General features: G+C 39.6%; 2 protein-coding genes across 2 annotated transcripts; both read left to right on the forward strand.

The window, feature by feature from the left end:
- Positions 1–101: 101 nt before the first annotated feature.
- On the forward strand, positions 102–7181 carry LOC306945089 (serpin B6-like; the record flags this gene model as incomplete). The annotated part of the gene is made up of 6 exons (XM_079533778.1): positions 102–269; positions 1842–1979; positions 3121–3238; positions 3462–3604; positions 5729–5896; positions 6777–7181. 6 exons carry the CDS (start codon positions 102–104, stop codon positions 7179–7181), a joined length of 1140 nt encoding a protein of 379 aa, XP_079389904.1.
- Positions 7182–9344: 2163 nt separating this feature from the next.
- LOC306945091 (leukocyte elastase inhibitor-like) lies at positions 9345–15793 on the forward strand (the record flags this gene model as incomplete). Its single annotated transcript, XM_079533780.1, has 6 exons — positions 9345–9512; positions 11495–11632; positions 12585–12702; positions 13709–13851; positions 14527–14694; positions 15392–15793. The coding sequence occupies 6 exons, from the start codon at positions 9345–9347 to the stop codon at positions 15791–15793; spliced, it is 1137 nt and encodes a 378-aa protein (XP_079389906.1).
- Between the last annotated feature and the right edge of the window lie 403 nt (positions 15794–16196).

Genomic DNA, 16196 nt, shown 5'->3' on the forward strand with positions numbered 1-16196 from the left:
ATGGTTTATATTGTGAAATGTAAAATAAATAGTTTGTCAGTTTGTGATCAAATAAAATTAAGCCAATCTTGTTTGTTTTTTTTTCTCCTAGGCTTTGAATGATGGATAGCCTCAGTACAGCTGTTTCCACTTTTGCTCTCGACCTCTTAAGAGAGCTGCGTGAGAAAAACAACACAAAGAATCTGTTCTTTTCTCCTTTTAGTATTTCTTCTGCTTTGTCTATGATTTTGTTGGGTTCAAAAGGTAACACTGAATCCCAAATAGCAAAGGTATGTATCCAAACTTAATGTATTGGATTTGGTGCATATATCATCTATTTGATAATATATAAACTGCAGATCTGAGATTTGTGTTGCAATCTGTGACCTCTAATTGCTAAATTGTTACAGTCACTCTGGCCTCAGAGGTCAGAAGTCTTGCTTAGGTATGTACATAAGCAGAACCTGATTCTATAGAATTTATGTACTGGAGGACTTCCTGCAGTGTGAAATTAAGAGATTCCTGGTTTTTGGGATGTTTGGGTTTTTGTTTATGATATGGAGATCTTCCTTTTATATGTCATTAAGAGGCAGCTGGGATTCTTTTTTTTTTTTACTTCTATATTTGTATTTGTAGAGCCTAAGATGAATCTCCAATAAGAGAAAATATTTATTCTATTATCTTTTTGGTCTTAATATCAGACTATGCATACTTCAAAAATGTAGCCAGATAATCAAGGGAAAGAAAATCCAACATATAAGCATGTCACATTAAACAGTCCCAGATTTCGAGAAACAAACAAACAAACAAAAAACAACCAGTTGCTTGTTCAGTGTACTAGCTTATGTTTTCACAACCTGTAATCTTAATCCTGGAACTTCCAGAAGAAGGAAGTGATACAGAGCTAAGAACATTGCTCTGAAGTTCAGTGAGTACCCCAGCAAAGATTCAGAACAAAGCAAAGCTTCACGGCCAATGAAAAGTAAAATTCATAATGTAAATTTGTAATTAAGTGACCTGGAGAGCAGTTTGGGAGTGCATTGGTGGGCCTGTTGTAACAGGGTAGGGTCAAATCTGTCATTAAGTAGTGCACTTTATTCTATGTTCACTAAGGTGCTGCCTGCCTCTCTCTTTCTGGTGTTGTAATTTGGAGTAGATCATCAATACTTTTTCATTTGTACCTATGGTAGTAGTCAAGAGGAAGAATGAGGATGAAGCTGAAATGTTGTTTTAATGGGAATTTAAATGTTTGCCTGTGTTAACATCAGCTCCAGCAGTGTATTTTCTGTTATCACTTGAAGGATCAGATTTGCATCTAAGGTATTAAATAAGATCCTTTGGTGCTATTATAATCAATGTGAAAAATTATGTGGAGTTTTTTTTTGTTTTTTTTGTTTTTTTTTTAACTTCAGGCTCCTTTGTTTCTGGATTTTAACTGAGTTTTCCTAGGCTTTGTAGGGTAGAGATCATAAAGCCTAAGTTCTCTAAGAACTACCATGTGCAGCATTAAGAAAGGGGCAGAATGCGTCTGCACTCAGACTTCTTTGGAAGCTAGATGGATTCCTTAGAAAGCAGGGGGGTAAACCAGGTAACCTTCGTAGCTCCCTTCCAATCTCAACCATTCTGTGACCCTCTAACACTTGGACAGAGTGAAGATAAATACACTCACTTTTCGGCAACATAATTTCTTACTCATACAACATCAGTCTGGGTGCACTGTATGTGATTTGTGCAATGAAAAATCTGCTGGCTTCAAGTCTCAGATTTTAAGCCCAAAACTCATGTAAAAACAAAACAATTGTGCTGAAGCGAGTGTGTCAGAGATGACATAGACTCCACAGAAGGTATTTGTCTCTCTGCAGGTGCTTTCTTTGAACAAAGCTGAGGATGCTCACAATGGGTACCAATCGCTTCTCTCTGAAATTAACAACCCTGAGACCAAATACATCCTCAGAACTGCCAATCGACTTTATGGAGAAAAGACATTTGAGTTTCTCTCAGTAAGTAAACATTAAATTTGGGTGTTGTGAGGTATAATGTACTTGCTAGCTATTTCCCCTGAAGTTTAGATAAAGGCTTTGGGTTTTACTTTCCAAATTTTTCTAGGCTGAGACCTACAACCTGACAGTCTATGCAAAAGGCAGGATGTTAACTGAATGGAGAAGTTACTTTCAGATTATATGAATGCACAACTGGTGCAAAAACGTGAAATTCATCAGACTCTGAATCCCCAGGTTTCATGATCCATTTTTGGTGGGTTCTAGGATCAAATGATTGACAAATCTCCTTGCCTTTGATAACCTGTAACTATGATGAAAAATAACTGCTACTGCTATCCAGCATGGGTAGAACTTTGTAGTTTCTCTTCTGTTAATCAAGTAATCCAGAGAATGTGCTGAGAGGAGTATGTGACTCTTTATATTTTCCATATAAGTGTGTATACACTTATAAGGGTCATAAGGACTGTTATTCATGTTTCTTTAGATGCTTTCCTAGTTGTAGAGGTATGGATCTAATTTGTTTTTGAGAGTGTTACAGAGTTGTATGTCTAAGAAGTCCTGCAGGAAAACAGACGCTGTTACGCTGTCACTATGGTGCTCTCTTGTTATTCGTAGTAATTTATAGTCTGTTTTTAATAAAAATGCTGATTTCATTCCACTGCTAGATTAAAATTATGTGGATTATACTCTAAATGTTTCATCTGTGAATAAGATGTCCCTATATTAAACTCAGTATATATTCTCACTATAATAAAACAAATTGTTTTTCCTCCAATCTAAAAATTTTCTGTTAGCCTGGGAGTTTTAGCAATGAAGTTTATATAGGGACAAGCTTATAACATTGTATGTTCTCTCATTCAAGCAAAAAGAAAACAACCCAAACAATCATTTCTCAGTTGAGTACTGTAGAATGTTCTGGTATATTAGAGAAGCCATTTGACTTAATAACATAAAGGGGAAGATAATTCCAAGCTCAAATAAGTGATAAAACAACTGATAAAAACATGTCAGACGAAACCTGAATAGCTTTATGTGAAGCTGAAGGAAGAGAGGAAATAGATTTTTCTCAGTGTACTTAACATCTGTGGCTGAATGTCAATAAAATATATTGCTAAAAAGCTGTTTTAAACATTTCTGGCAGTCATTTATAGAATCAAGTCAGAAATTCTACCATGCTGGGCTAGAACAGGCTGACTTCAAAAATGCTGCAGAGGATTCCAGAAGGCAAATAAATGGCTGGGTGGAAAAGAAGACTGAAGGTGAGTGTTCTGCAGAACTCCCTGCTGTCTTTAATGTCAGCCAGGGCTTGCATAAACAGCTCTATCAAGGTGTAATACTGTCATTTTTAAAACAAACAAAAACCTCACCCATTGAGCTCCGTCTCTGGTTGGGACATAATTCCCTTATCTAATCTATCATTAATACATATTAGATACTCAGTATTACAACAGTTGCTTATGTACCAATTTGTGTTTCCTAAAGGTAAAATTCAGAAACTGTTGTCAGAGGGAATTATTAACTCAATGACCAGACTTGTGTTGGTGAATGCCATCTATTTCAAAGGCAACTGGGAACAGAAGTTTGACAAAGAGTGCACAACTGAAATGCCATTTAAAATTAACAAGGTATGGTATGTTAATGTGCTGACAATGAAGCTCTTTGTAACATAGAAGAAAAAAAACTGTTCAAGTAGAGTTACCTAAGGTAGTCTGCATGGAGCTCCCTATACTCCATCCCCTCAATATGAACACTCCATTTAGCTTCCCTTAAGTTTCACATAATTACTAAAAGCTTTAATATCACACACTTATTTTATACTCTCTCCTTTTTTCCTTTACTCCTCTTGTTTGTGTTTGAGAAAGGTGGTGTGATACATGAACTTAGAACTGTAGAAGATGCTCATATGAAGCTGCTAGGCTGTTTGAGTCATGACCAGTTTCACAGAAGTTGGTGAACTCGATTATTTCAGTGTAAAATTTGCATGGGCAAAAAACATTCACAGGTTCTAAGCAGAACAGAACTTCCACATGTGCAGAAATGTCTGAACACAGCAGTCATCTTCAGTCAGAATGCTTTTCTTTTTGCTGTGTTTCTACCAGTAAATTGATAGAAATGAAATGAGAGGAAGAAAAAAAAAAATCTCTCGCCTCTCTAGGCCTCCATGCTTGACTTTCTTTTGCTTTGAAAAGTACAGCATGGCAATTGAGGACTTGTTTATTATCATTAATAGGCTACAGCTGCCCCTTAGAGGTCACTTTCCATCTCTGGATGTCCACCCAGGTGTCATGAGGGTGAACTGGTAATGTGAATTGCTTAAGAACTCACCTGCTTAAAATAACCACTATACAAAATTGAAGTCCTTGTGCCTAATTTCAAACTTCAGTATATATATCCAAGAGTGCTTGAAACTGCTGATACCACTTTTCAAGCAGGGAATAGTAATATTGCTCTCACACTTCAGAAACCACTGGACTTACTTGTTCCTGTTAGAAAGGGAGGTTTATTATCAGTTTCCCACAGAGGTGTCATACAAAGCCCAAGCTTATGTTCTTGCCTAGAGCTTTTTCCTCTTCCTCCTCAGGAGGCAAATCCAGTGCTATTTCTCTAGGTATGAGTCTCAGCCTAGACCTTTTCCTTTGCAGACACACAGTTTTTGGGATGCAGATAGCTATTGGGAAAAGTTGTAAGATGTGAGACTGGGGGATGCTGCCTTGGCTCATTGAGTAACACACTGTTAGATGTGCAAAGAACCACAAACTTCTTTCCTTATAAAACTAAGTGGCTTACATTTCTGTTTTCATCCTATAAATGATGAATCACCAGTGAGCTACAGAACTCAAATAAGCAATTAAAAATCTAATGTACAAACCTGAAGTTATTTTACAGTCTGTCCAGGAGTAGTTACTTTAGCACACTAATAGCCTTCTGAGCATTCTGTGACATCTATTTTTTCTGTGACTTTTGCACTTTGTTGTGACTCACTGGATGATGCTAGCATGCTGTGTGGCCTTTACTTATCCATCATTTTTATGTGTCACTGATTGCTGTTGCAAAATCATTTCTGACATTGTTTTAACAGTCAATGGCAGTCATGTATAGAATTGAGTCAGAAATTCAGTCTCAATAGTCTTTCCTTTAAAAAACAAAAAATGGTGAAGGTAAGGGGAAGAAGGGATTAGGCTCTACTGAAAAGGAGGAAAATAACGTAGACAAAAGTAACTGATGCTCCATGCAAAAATGGAGAGAGATGGGGGAGAAACAGATAGTAAGAAGGTGAAAGATTTATCCCTCCGTGTGCCTTTTAACAATTGAAAGTGAGGCTAGAACTTTCCTAGCATTTGTATTACTTTATGTCATAGTACTTAGAACCACATGGAGTGAAATGAAGATATCAAAGTTGAAATTATTTTGTATTCATTTAAAGCAAGGAACATAAGCTCTGCTTATTACCAACTCTGTTTAGAGCTAGTCACTACTTCTAAAGTAAGCAAATATGTATTCTTGCTTCTTTACCCTAAAGCAAGTTTCACAGATATTTCCACACTAGCAATTACCAATTAAATCTCAGGGATTCTTACTTCTTATCTCTTGCTTTACAGAAGAGTGACTGTGCTATACTGTGTTATACAGTGTACTTAGTTCTCTGTGTGGTCAAATAGTAAAAAGCCCTAAGTAATATATGAAGCAGGCATCCAGTTACGACTGCCATGCCAGCCCAGTAGTAACTCTTGGTGTCTCCTTGTTTTTAGAATGAGACCAAACCTGTGCAGATGATGTTCAGAAAAGGTAAATATAACATGACCTATATTGGAGACTTGGAGACCCAAGTCCTTGAGATCCCTTACATTGGTAATGAACTCAGTATGATCGTTCTACTCCCCGATGCAATTAAGGATGAATCTACTGGCTTGGAAAAGGTAAGTTGTTGTGCTTAGTGCAAAGGCAGTTTGTGTCCTGCCTTGAAAGAGAGTTTGCTATCATGCATGTGTTTATAGTTCAGTTCCAGAGCTATTGTATCACTGATGCTCAAGACTGACTGAAATGCTCCTTGTGTTTCTGCCCCTAAAGTGGCATGCCATTTATCACTACTGGCCAAGCTGTGTGCTGCCTCTTACTCATCATAAGCAGGGGTTAGCTGTAGTTATGGTGAAGCCATAGTATGATGAGCACCAAATGAGAGGGAATTTAGGGCAGCTCTTAGGAAGTCCTTATTAGAAGTTCTACAGTTTGACCCATAGGTCTTCTTACTGAAGATGTGGCAGGTTGTCACTGCCCTTCTACTTGGAAACTGCTCACAGAATAATCTAAGTTCCCTTGTGTTATGTTGATAAGATACAGATCATGCTCTGGCCAATGGGTTAATAAGTTTTGGATTTTTTTCCTAATGCTGACTTTAAAAGGTGTTGTAAGCAGGCTTTGTCACCAGCCCATCAGCTGAAAGATCCTGAAAGGCTGAAGAACTGGGTTCAGTTTGTTTGGGACCTTGTCATCAGTTCTCCTGTGCCTTTACTTTCCATATGTAAAATAAGGTTTTTACAATCTGATAGTATTTTAGAAACTGAACTTTACTGTATCTACCATCCCCCAAAAAACATACAGAATTGATCTCAGCTGAAGCAGTAGCCTCTACTATGAAATAAAACTTGTACTTCTGGCTTGAGACCCTGTAAGCTCCTGAAAAAGATGCATATTACGTGTAATGTAAACACATACACAGGCAAAAGTAGAGATTAGTGTAAAACTTTGACTATTCTTATTTTAATTATCTAACATTGGGTTATGTTTTTTGTTTTTAAGCTGGAAAGAGAACTTACATATGAGAAGCTGATGGAGTGGATTAATCCTGAAATGATGGACAGTACAGAAGTGAGGCTGTCTTTACCCAGGTTTAAACTAGAAGAAAATTATGATCTGAAACCCATCCTGAGCAACATGGGAATGCGTGATGCATTTAACTTACAGGCAGCGAACTTCTCAGGAATCTCCTCTGGTAACGAGCTTGTGCTCTCTGAAGTGGTTCACAAGTCCTTTGTGGAGGTCAATGAAGAAGGCACTGAAGCAGCAGCTGCCACAGCAGGGGTGATGTTGCTCCGCTGCGCTATGATCGTTCCCAACTTCACTGCCGATCATCCCTTCCTCTTCTTCATCCGGCACAACAAAACTTCCAGTATTTTGTTCTGTGGCAGATTTTGCTCTCCCTAAAGAGACAGAAGAACTGCCATTAACACAGTGATGTGGTTTCCTTTAGGGTAGAACTGCTCTTTTGCACTTATTACTTCTTTCCACTGTGCCTGAATCCCCTGATCTGGTTGTCGTTTTGGGCTTGCGTAGAGTAACAAAGCTGCTTACACATACACAGCAGCTTAGAACACTTAATATTTTAATACTTAAAACAGCTGCCTTACACTTCGCACCTGAGTTGTTTTCTTCCTGGCATAAGAAACATGAACATCCCACTAGCTCAGTGAACTTCCACCTGTCATGTATCTTGCTTTTTCTGGCCACCAGATAACAAGGCAACATAAAAAAAAAAAGCTGATTTTGTTTCTGACTATAGTGGAAGATATCTTAGCCTCTGCTCCCCATTTTTCTTCCTATCCCCACTTATTTTTAACTTTCACTTTCTTTAGTGTTTTGATAATGGAGGGAGGCTTTGGCAAGCTGTTTCTAAGAGTTACTAAGCACCTGCACTAGACAGAGGTTTTATTGTAACTGGATAGCTCTTACACAAGAATAGGAATAAAAGTTTTGTTTGTAACAAGTGATCTTACAGGTTTTCATGGAATATTCTTATCTTAACACCACATGTGCCACCTGGGAATACTAGCTATCACCTGGTTCATTAGTCTTTAAAAAAAAAAAGTTTAAAAAAAACCAAATGTCTATGAAGTATTTAAGTGACAGAGCTTTATTTTTTTTTCCAATCTTTGTATGTTTTTACCTATTCTGTGTTTGTTAAGCATCTTTGTTAAACTGGATGCCAAAGGTTTCTTAACATAGTGCTTTATTTGTTTTGCTGTTCTTGAAAGAATAAACTAAATTGTTGTGAGTGCTGTGGGAGTCTGTTTCTTTTTTGACCATAAATATTGCAGTTTTTGTTTTCATATCTAATGTGAAGAAAACAAGCACGTAATGGTGGAAAGCAGTCATCTTTCCTGTAGCTTACTCAGAATTCATTGCTTAACATAGGCTTTTCTGAATGCTGCAAAACCAAGGTGCTTACCTGGAGTATGATGGAGTTCAGGTGTTTACCTTTGAAGGATTCATAACAAGGAGTTTTTAAGGCAAAGGCTCAAAGTTAGAGAATCACAGAATGAATTGGGGTGGAAGGGATTTTAAAGATTATCTAGTTCCAATCCCTTGCTGTGGGCAGGGCTGTCCAGGGCTCCCTCTACCCTGGCCTTCAACACCTCCAAGGATGGGACACTCACAGCTCCTGTGGGCAGTCTGTACCAGAGCATCACCACTCTCCAAGTGAAAAACATCCCCCTGCCATCTAATCAAAATCTCCTCTTTTAGTTTAAAGCCATTCCCTCTTATAAAAGTCACTCTCCCTCCTTATTTATATGCTCCCTTTAGATACTGGAAGACCACAGTGAGGTCTCCCTGGAGCATTCTCCAGTCTGAACAAGCTAAGTGTTTGTTTCTAGATGGGACATTGCAGCTCCTCAGCCCTGTGCCCAATAGTCACCATTTGGGGCAGGGAAGCTGCCAATGTGCTGCCTGTCAGACTGATGCTCAGTGCTGGGAGAGCAGCAGTGGGTGGAAGGGAAGTGGGCAGCCTCTGCTCCCAGTGCTTTGTCTGGGAATAAGGTGGCAGCAGGGTGAAAAACAGAATTTTTTCTGCCCCTTTCTGCCTCTAGAGGCTGCTGCTGGAGTGAATTCGTGGTACCAGCTATAAGTGAAAGCAAAAGCATGCTGCTCATTCCTTTTCTAAGCAGAAAAAGTGATCACGTTAACATCTGCCGTAAAGCAAAGCCGTGAGAAGAGAGAAGCGAGAAGCAGCCGTATCTGCAAATCCCAGTGCAAACAAAAAGGAGGGATCCCAGCTGTACAAGCAGGAAGGTTTTACAGCATTGCCTGCCACCAGCCTTTGCGTAACCATCTGCCCGCCCCAGCGTTGCACCTTTCACCCCACTGCCAGAAACCTCACAGCTCCCAGCGGCCCTACCTCCAGCTCGCTGCTGGGTTCTCTCCTGCTGGTTTGGTCCTCCCCTCCCTAGCAGCTGCAAAGCATCACAGGAGGTAAGTGCATGCTTGTTGTTTTCACAGCCTGAAATGAATCCAGCCCTTAGAACATACACTAGGGCATCGAGGACTGCTTTCTGAAGCCTTCACTGAAACCTTTATTTTCCAGCTGCAGCCATGGAGAGCCTGAGCAATGCCAATGGCAGGTTTGCACTCGATCTCTTCAGAAGGCTTAACGAGACCAATCCATCAGGAAATCTTTTCTTCTCCCCTCTCAGTATTTCTGCTGCTCTGGCCATGGTTCTTCTCGGGTCCAGAGGTAATACAGAGGCACAGGTGGTGAAGGTCAGCAGTAATTTCTCTTTTTATTAAAATTAAAAACTGTTAAGTTTTAGAGATCAGACAATGAGAGGAGGGCATTAATTGTGTGGGCAAGGTTTTTGTCACTCTCACTCACTCTTCCCCACTGCTGTTACCTGCCTGCTGCACTCCAAAGCCCTCCTATTGTAGCCCATTCACTAGTAGCCCATTTTTCCTCACTTCATTTGGGTTGATTGATGAATTTGGAAACTAACTTCACTGATTTATCTGTCTTAATTTAAATTGATTAGCATTTCCAGCAGCAAGTCTTTGCTAGAATTTGTGAAGATTTAGGCTAAATATTTGTAAGGGGGGAATTTTTCACTGAGAAAGTGGTGAGGTGGTGGCCAGGTTGCCCAGAGAAGCTGTGGGTGCCCCATCCCTAGATGTGTTCCAGACCAGGTTGGCAGCCTGAGCCAGTGGGTGGCTGCCCTGCCCACAGCAGGGCAGTGGAAATGGGTGGGCTTTAAGTCTCATTCCAGCCCAACCCATTCTATGATTCTATGAGCCTTTTTCCACAAAGAAAAATTGTTTTGCAACATGTATTTAGTAATTGTATGCATAATAACGCTAAGCATATCTTACAAGTAAAAAAATAAAATATAGAGCTGTATTATTCTAAGTATGACAATTGTTATAATACATAATGACATTACCCAAGACCCAGTGTTTCTGAGGAGCCGAACTCACGTGTCCATTCTCACAGTATCCCTAGGTTGAGCAGCAGAGGTTAAAAGAAAATGGTGTGGCTCCTTTACTGGGTGCTTTGTTGTGGACCCAGCTCAATCCTTTCCCACTCCCCAGCCTGGTTGAAAGCTGGGGTAAGTAGTTTCCGTATTTAAAGTTAGTCTTCTAGAGCGGGTGGTTTCACAACAACAGTTGCAAATTCTAGTGCAGGTAGCAGTGTGCCAATTTCCTCTCAGATTCCTGTTCAAAAGAGACTCTGCCTCTTTTTTCTCAGCAAGGCAAACACCTGCTAGTGCAAAGGGAAGTAAGCAAGAATTGTCGCTGTAGTTCCTATTAACTCTTTTGCCCTATGAATAAGCTCACCTTTGTATTCCGAACTCTAGGAAGAACTTGTTTAGACCATTAATTGCTGTCATTCTTAGTGAAAAGGCAATAAAACTGAATCACTGCTTGTAGAAACAGACTTTGAACGTATATTCCTTATAACTCAACTTTCAGCCCCACCCAGGAAGAATCTACTGGGAGCAGAAATAACGCAAGAGAAGCATAGGGGAGTTGGAGACAGAAGGTGTTTCAGCACAGTAACCTTCTATAATGCACATTCCCATAGCATAACGTTTAATTGATGAGAACATCAGTTAATTAAGGAGATGGTGACTGATGAGTGTGAAGTGTGTAGGCATGGAGAAATTCATTTCTGGGATCATAATCCTACCTTAAGTTGGAATCACAGAATATCCCATGGTGGAGGGGACCCATGAGGATCCAGCTCCCAGCTCCACAAGGCACCACCCACTATTGTGGATCCTGCTGCCCTACCTGCACACCTTGGCTAGTCGCTTTCCCTACAGGTACTTGTATGCACACTTCCATATTATAACAGCTTTGAATTTTAAGGCAATAGTTGTCTATGAAAGCACTGATGTTTTCATAAAACCACCAAAGATCATAGCTCTTAAGTTTTCTTAGTACCTCATCTTCCCCGAATGCTCAGACAAGCTCAGTAGTCCATGGAGGAGACACATGCAAATAGCATTCCAATAGGACTCTGGGTCACAATCCATTGCTACAGCTGCAGCTAAATATAAAGCAGTATCTTAATACAAGTGACATGGATGGCACAGCACTAAGGGACAGTTTCACTTGTTCTTTGAGGTTTACAGCTTCCAGCTTCCTTCTGCTTTCTTTCTTCAACATAACTACCAGAGGCACCATACAGATATGCTTCATGTTCTTTAAAAACAGCAGGAGCAGCAGTTAGCTTACCTCTTTCATTTCAGACATTTCATTTTGATGAAGTTGAAAATATACACTCAAGATTCCGGGCTCTGACTGCAGACATAAACAGAAGGGATTCTTCCTGTCTCCTACGGATTGCCAATCGACTTTTTGGAGAGAAGTCCTACAGCTTTCTGCCGGTATGGGTACACAGAATATAGCTGTGTGGTGGAACCTGGGGGGAGGCTTTGAAATGTCATTATCTATTGCTCTCCTGTCTCTAGAGTGTGCCCCATAGCAAAAATATCACACTAGCAAGTCCAGATGTCAAAACTACCTTTCTGCATCAATAAGCAGCATAGCTCAGGTGTTGCTGTTGTTGAATGCAGCCATTTGAGTATTTCAGATAAAAACATGTCTAGACATCTTTCTAAAAGTTACCAGGCAGTCTGCACAAGTGTCATACACATGCATATGCACTTCTGTGCCTTTAGAATGTGCAGATGCCTATAGGATGCACCTAAAGGATGTTATACAACCAATCCCTTTCTTTGCTTGTTCAGTTCCGTTGCTTTTTCTCAAGAGAAAAAGCAAGCCATGTAGATTCTTAGCTTAGAGTATAACATCCCATTTCTCTGTCTGCTGGTTGTTGGTTTTTTTTTTTTTTTTTTTTTTTTTATAAAGACTTTTCATTGGTCTAGTACTACATAACTGTTCTCAAAAATACGTTAAGTAATCTGGGAGGAGATTCCCAGCATGCCTAAACAGCACACCTCTTAACAAGGGAGCCGTACCTCTGTGTGTATTTAGGTATTGCTATTTTTATTCCTCTCCAGCTTTTGCTGGGAGGAATTTTTTCTTAGTCATGCTTAAGCCTGTTTCAGGAGAATGACAGAAGTGCTGGAGCACCTGCAGTAAGCACTCCCTCAGATGTATGCGTGGCAGATGTACAGTGAGGCTTACTCACTGGGGTTTTAAAGAGAAACAGCAAAAAAAAAAAAAACCAAAAAAAAACCCACACCCAAACAGACAATGCACTACTAGAGCCCCACCTCAGAGCAGGTGATAACCTTTGCATGTTATCTACAGCGTAAAGATATGTTCTCTTATCTGTGTGCAATGACAGCTGTTCTTCATGTTCCAAAAATCTAGGACTTCCTGACTAATACTCAGAAGTTATATGGAGCTGATTTGGCTGCAGTTGATTTTCTTCAGGCTCATGGTGAAGTCCGGAAGGAAATTAACCAGTGGGTAGAGGAGAAAACTGAAGGTGAACTATTTTTCATTAATGAAGGAACTGGCAGTTTTGCATATTTCAGGAGCAGGAACAGCCTTTGTTTCCTGCCACCTGGAAATGGAGAAAACTCATTTTCTCCAGGGATATTAAAATGATTGGTTGACAGAATCAAAGAATACCTAAGCAAGAGATTTCAACAGCTACATAAATCATAGAATGGCCTGGGTTGAAAAGGACCACAATGCTCATCTAGTTTCAACCCCCCTGCTACATGCAGGGTCGCCAAACCACCAGACCAGGCTGCCCAGAGCCACATCCAGCCTGGCCTTGAATGCCTCCACGGATGGGGCATCCACAACCTCCTTGGGCAACCTGTTCCAGTGCCTCACCACCCTCTGTGTGGAAAAACTTCCTCCTAATATCTAACCTAAACCTCCCCTGTCTCAGTTTGAAACCATTCCCCCTTGTCCTATCGCTATCCATCCTCATAAATAGTTGCTTCTCCCCTCCATTTAAATCCATAGTTTGTGTTCAGGCCAACCCATGCAGGCTAGGTAAACAGACATAGATTTGTACTTATGAAATGGAGATCATTGACTACCTAAAATGACAGCCTAGTTTTATATCTTTCTTAATCTGATAATCCTAAACCTGGGTATCTTCTAGTTTTTGCTTAGCTAGTTGCAGGTGTGGCAGGGGATGCCACCCTGAAGTGATGTACTGCAGCTCTCTGCAGCTTAGGCTGCCCTATGTCCTTTTATCTGGGTCGTTAGATTCAAACCACCGGAGATGACAAATCATACATGACAGTCATAGCTACAAATATTACATTTCCATCAAGTTACTGTATATCAAAAATTATAGCATGTACTAAGTATGGTGAAGTAAAGTGACAGGTACTGAAAAAAGACCATTTTTATCAGAGGAATGGACTAGAATTGTCCATTTCTATGGCATCAGTATCTCTGTGGATAATTCATACGCAATCAACATGTTACACGGTTTTGTTGTGACCTCCCTTTTTTTATGCCCTCTGAAGGTAAAATCCCTGATCTGCTGTCTGAAGGCTCTGTTAATAGCATGACCAAGTTGGTACTGGTAAATGCTATTTATTTCAAAGGGAACTGGGCAGAGAAATTTGAAGAAGCCAACACTGCTGACATGCCATTTCGGTTGAACAAGGTACAACAGATATATTTTGGTAGTATATACCTAACAAAACAAGTTAAAAAAAAAAAAAAAAGTCTTAACCTGAATCTTCACTTACAATAAATAGAAGAATGCAAGCATGGACATTTTTGTGAATGCTTTCAGTTTACAAAAGAGATTCTTTATGAATTTCAGTATTTCAGCAATTTCTTCTGTCACTTACTAGAACAGTGTCACAGGTGATCCTCATATACAGCCTAGGACCCTGACTGTGCCTTGCTGAGTTTCTGTCCTTAGGCAGAATCGTATCAAGGTGGCTGCACATTTCATTTGAGCCCCATTTTCTTGTTCTATATTTTGGAACATATAGCTCTACGAGGTATGTATTCAGTCATCTGATTTACACTGAACAGGGTTAACCTTTGCTTATTTCTGCTGTTAGAGAAATATAAAGGTACAGCAACTCAAATCCGGTTTCAATCTCTGCAGTGACTGTGCCATAAAAGATGAGGAAGAATGAAACATTACAATTCATTCTATCTTTAGAAAAATCAGTTGTTAAACTGCCAGTCAGGAATCTGATGGAGGTGGTTTTTATAGTCACCTGATATAGTGCAGTAGGGGTTTCTGCAAGAACACAATTCTTATGTTTACAACTGGTCTTTGAAATTGGTATTTTAACATTTTCTATACCTTTTAACTACTCAGAATGAAAGAAAGACAGTGAAAATGATGTATCAGAAAAAGAAGTTCCGTTTTGGGTACATCTCTGACATGAAAACACGTGTTTTGGAGCTGCCCTACGATGAAAGAGAATTTAGCATGATCATCCTGTTGCCTGATGATATTGAAGATGACTCCACTGGACTGCAGAAGGTGACCCATTTAAACTAATGCAGTTATTTAAGTGATACATTCAGCCGCTGAAAATTAAAGCCTTTAATGAACCTATGTTTTTAGAACTCCATGTCCATCAAGCATATTTTTTAGATAATGCTCTGCTAACACCACGAGAATACACGCACACTGTGCATCGTGGAGAGGAATTGTGTTCTATTTTTCTTGTGGCCTTTAGCTTGCTGAACAGAACTCTGAAGATGAAAACTGCTGTTTTTGTTTTGTTCTCACGGTGGAACTTCCATTACCTTTGAAAGTCTTTATTTCTTAAACTTACATTAGGCAAGTTTTTCTACTAAATAAACAGTAATCAGGAACATATCAGCATCTTCAATCTCTCTGGTGATTGTTTTTGTTAATGATTTTTAATTACCTAATTCCCTTTAGTTGGAGTAACAGGAAAAATGATTGGTTTTAGCTACCAGTGCATGTTTTTGTAGTCTCTATTAGCAACAAGAAGCAAGCATCTGTTTTACTCCATTGACTGAAAACTGCAGCAACTTCACTTAATTTCAGTAGCAGTCATTAAATCTGCACTGAGCTATCAAAAACAGGGTAATCATTTTTGTACACTTGCTTTGTAGTTGTATGGTACTCTATATAACCCTCTAAATGTTACTGGAAGTAATACGCTCCCCTACTGATGAGGTGTAATTCTTTGTGTTTTTAATTCTAGCTGGAAAAGCAGCTCACCTTTGAGAAGCTCCAGGAATGGACGTGTCCAGAGCATCTATATTCCAGTGATGTCCATGTGCATTTGCCAAAATTTGAGCTAGAAGAGAGCTATGACCTTAAATCAGATTTAGCAGCTATGGGCTTGTTGGACATATTTGACAGTGCCAAGGCTGACTTGTCAGGAATGTCAGGAGCACATGACCTTTTCCTCTCTGAAATTGTACACAAGGCTTTTGTAGAAGTGAATGAGGAGGGCACAGAAGCTGCAGCTGCTACTGCTGGCATTGCAATGCTTTGCATGATTATAGAAGAGGATTTCAATGCTGACCATCCTTTCCTTTTCTTTATTCGCCACAACCCAACACAAAGCATACTTTTCTTTGGCAGATATGCTTCTCCATGAAAAATAACCCATCATTTGCAAAACAGTTTCTGCTTCAATCAGCAAATGCTTTGCTTATGAGCAAGTTGAATTTTGATACAGAATGTCATGGTTCCTGTCTTGAGTTCTCAGTAACTGTCACTATGATTCTGCATTTCACATTTAAATAACCAGATAGAAAATGGATTAGTAACTCTTACCCTCCCCAGAGATTCAAAGTTCCTGTACTCACTAGGAAGTAACCAGAAGAGTCTTAACTTCTTTGGCAGAAGTAGTCTTCTTTTGAAATTGGGCTAGCAGTGAAAATATTCATGGAAGAAACTTGAACTTTTAGGATGCCAGATCGCTATCTCTCTTTGTACAGATTTCTCTGTATTTACAGAGAAGGCTGACAACACCCAATGCAGTACAGTCATTCCTCATA

This window comes from Tetrao urogallus (genome assembly GCF_951394365.1).
Source record: "Tetrao urogallus genome assembly, chromosome: 3".
Taxonomy (NCBI): Eukaryota; Metazoa; Chordata; class Aves; order Galliformes; family Phasianidae; genus Tetrao; species Tetrao urogallus.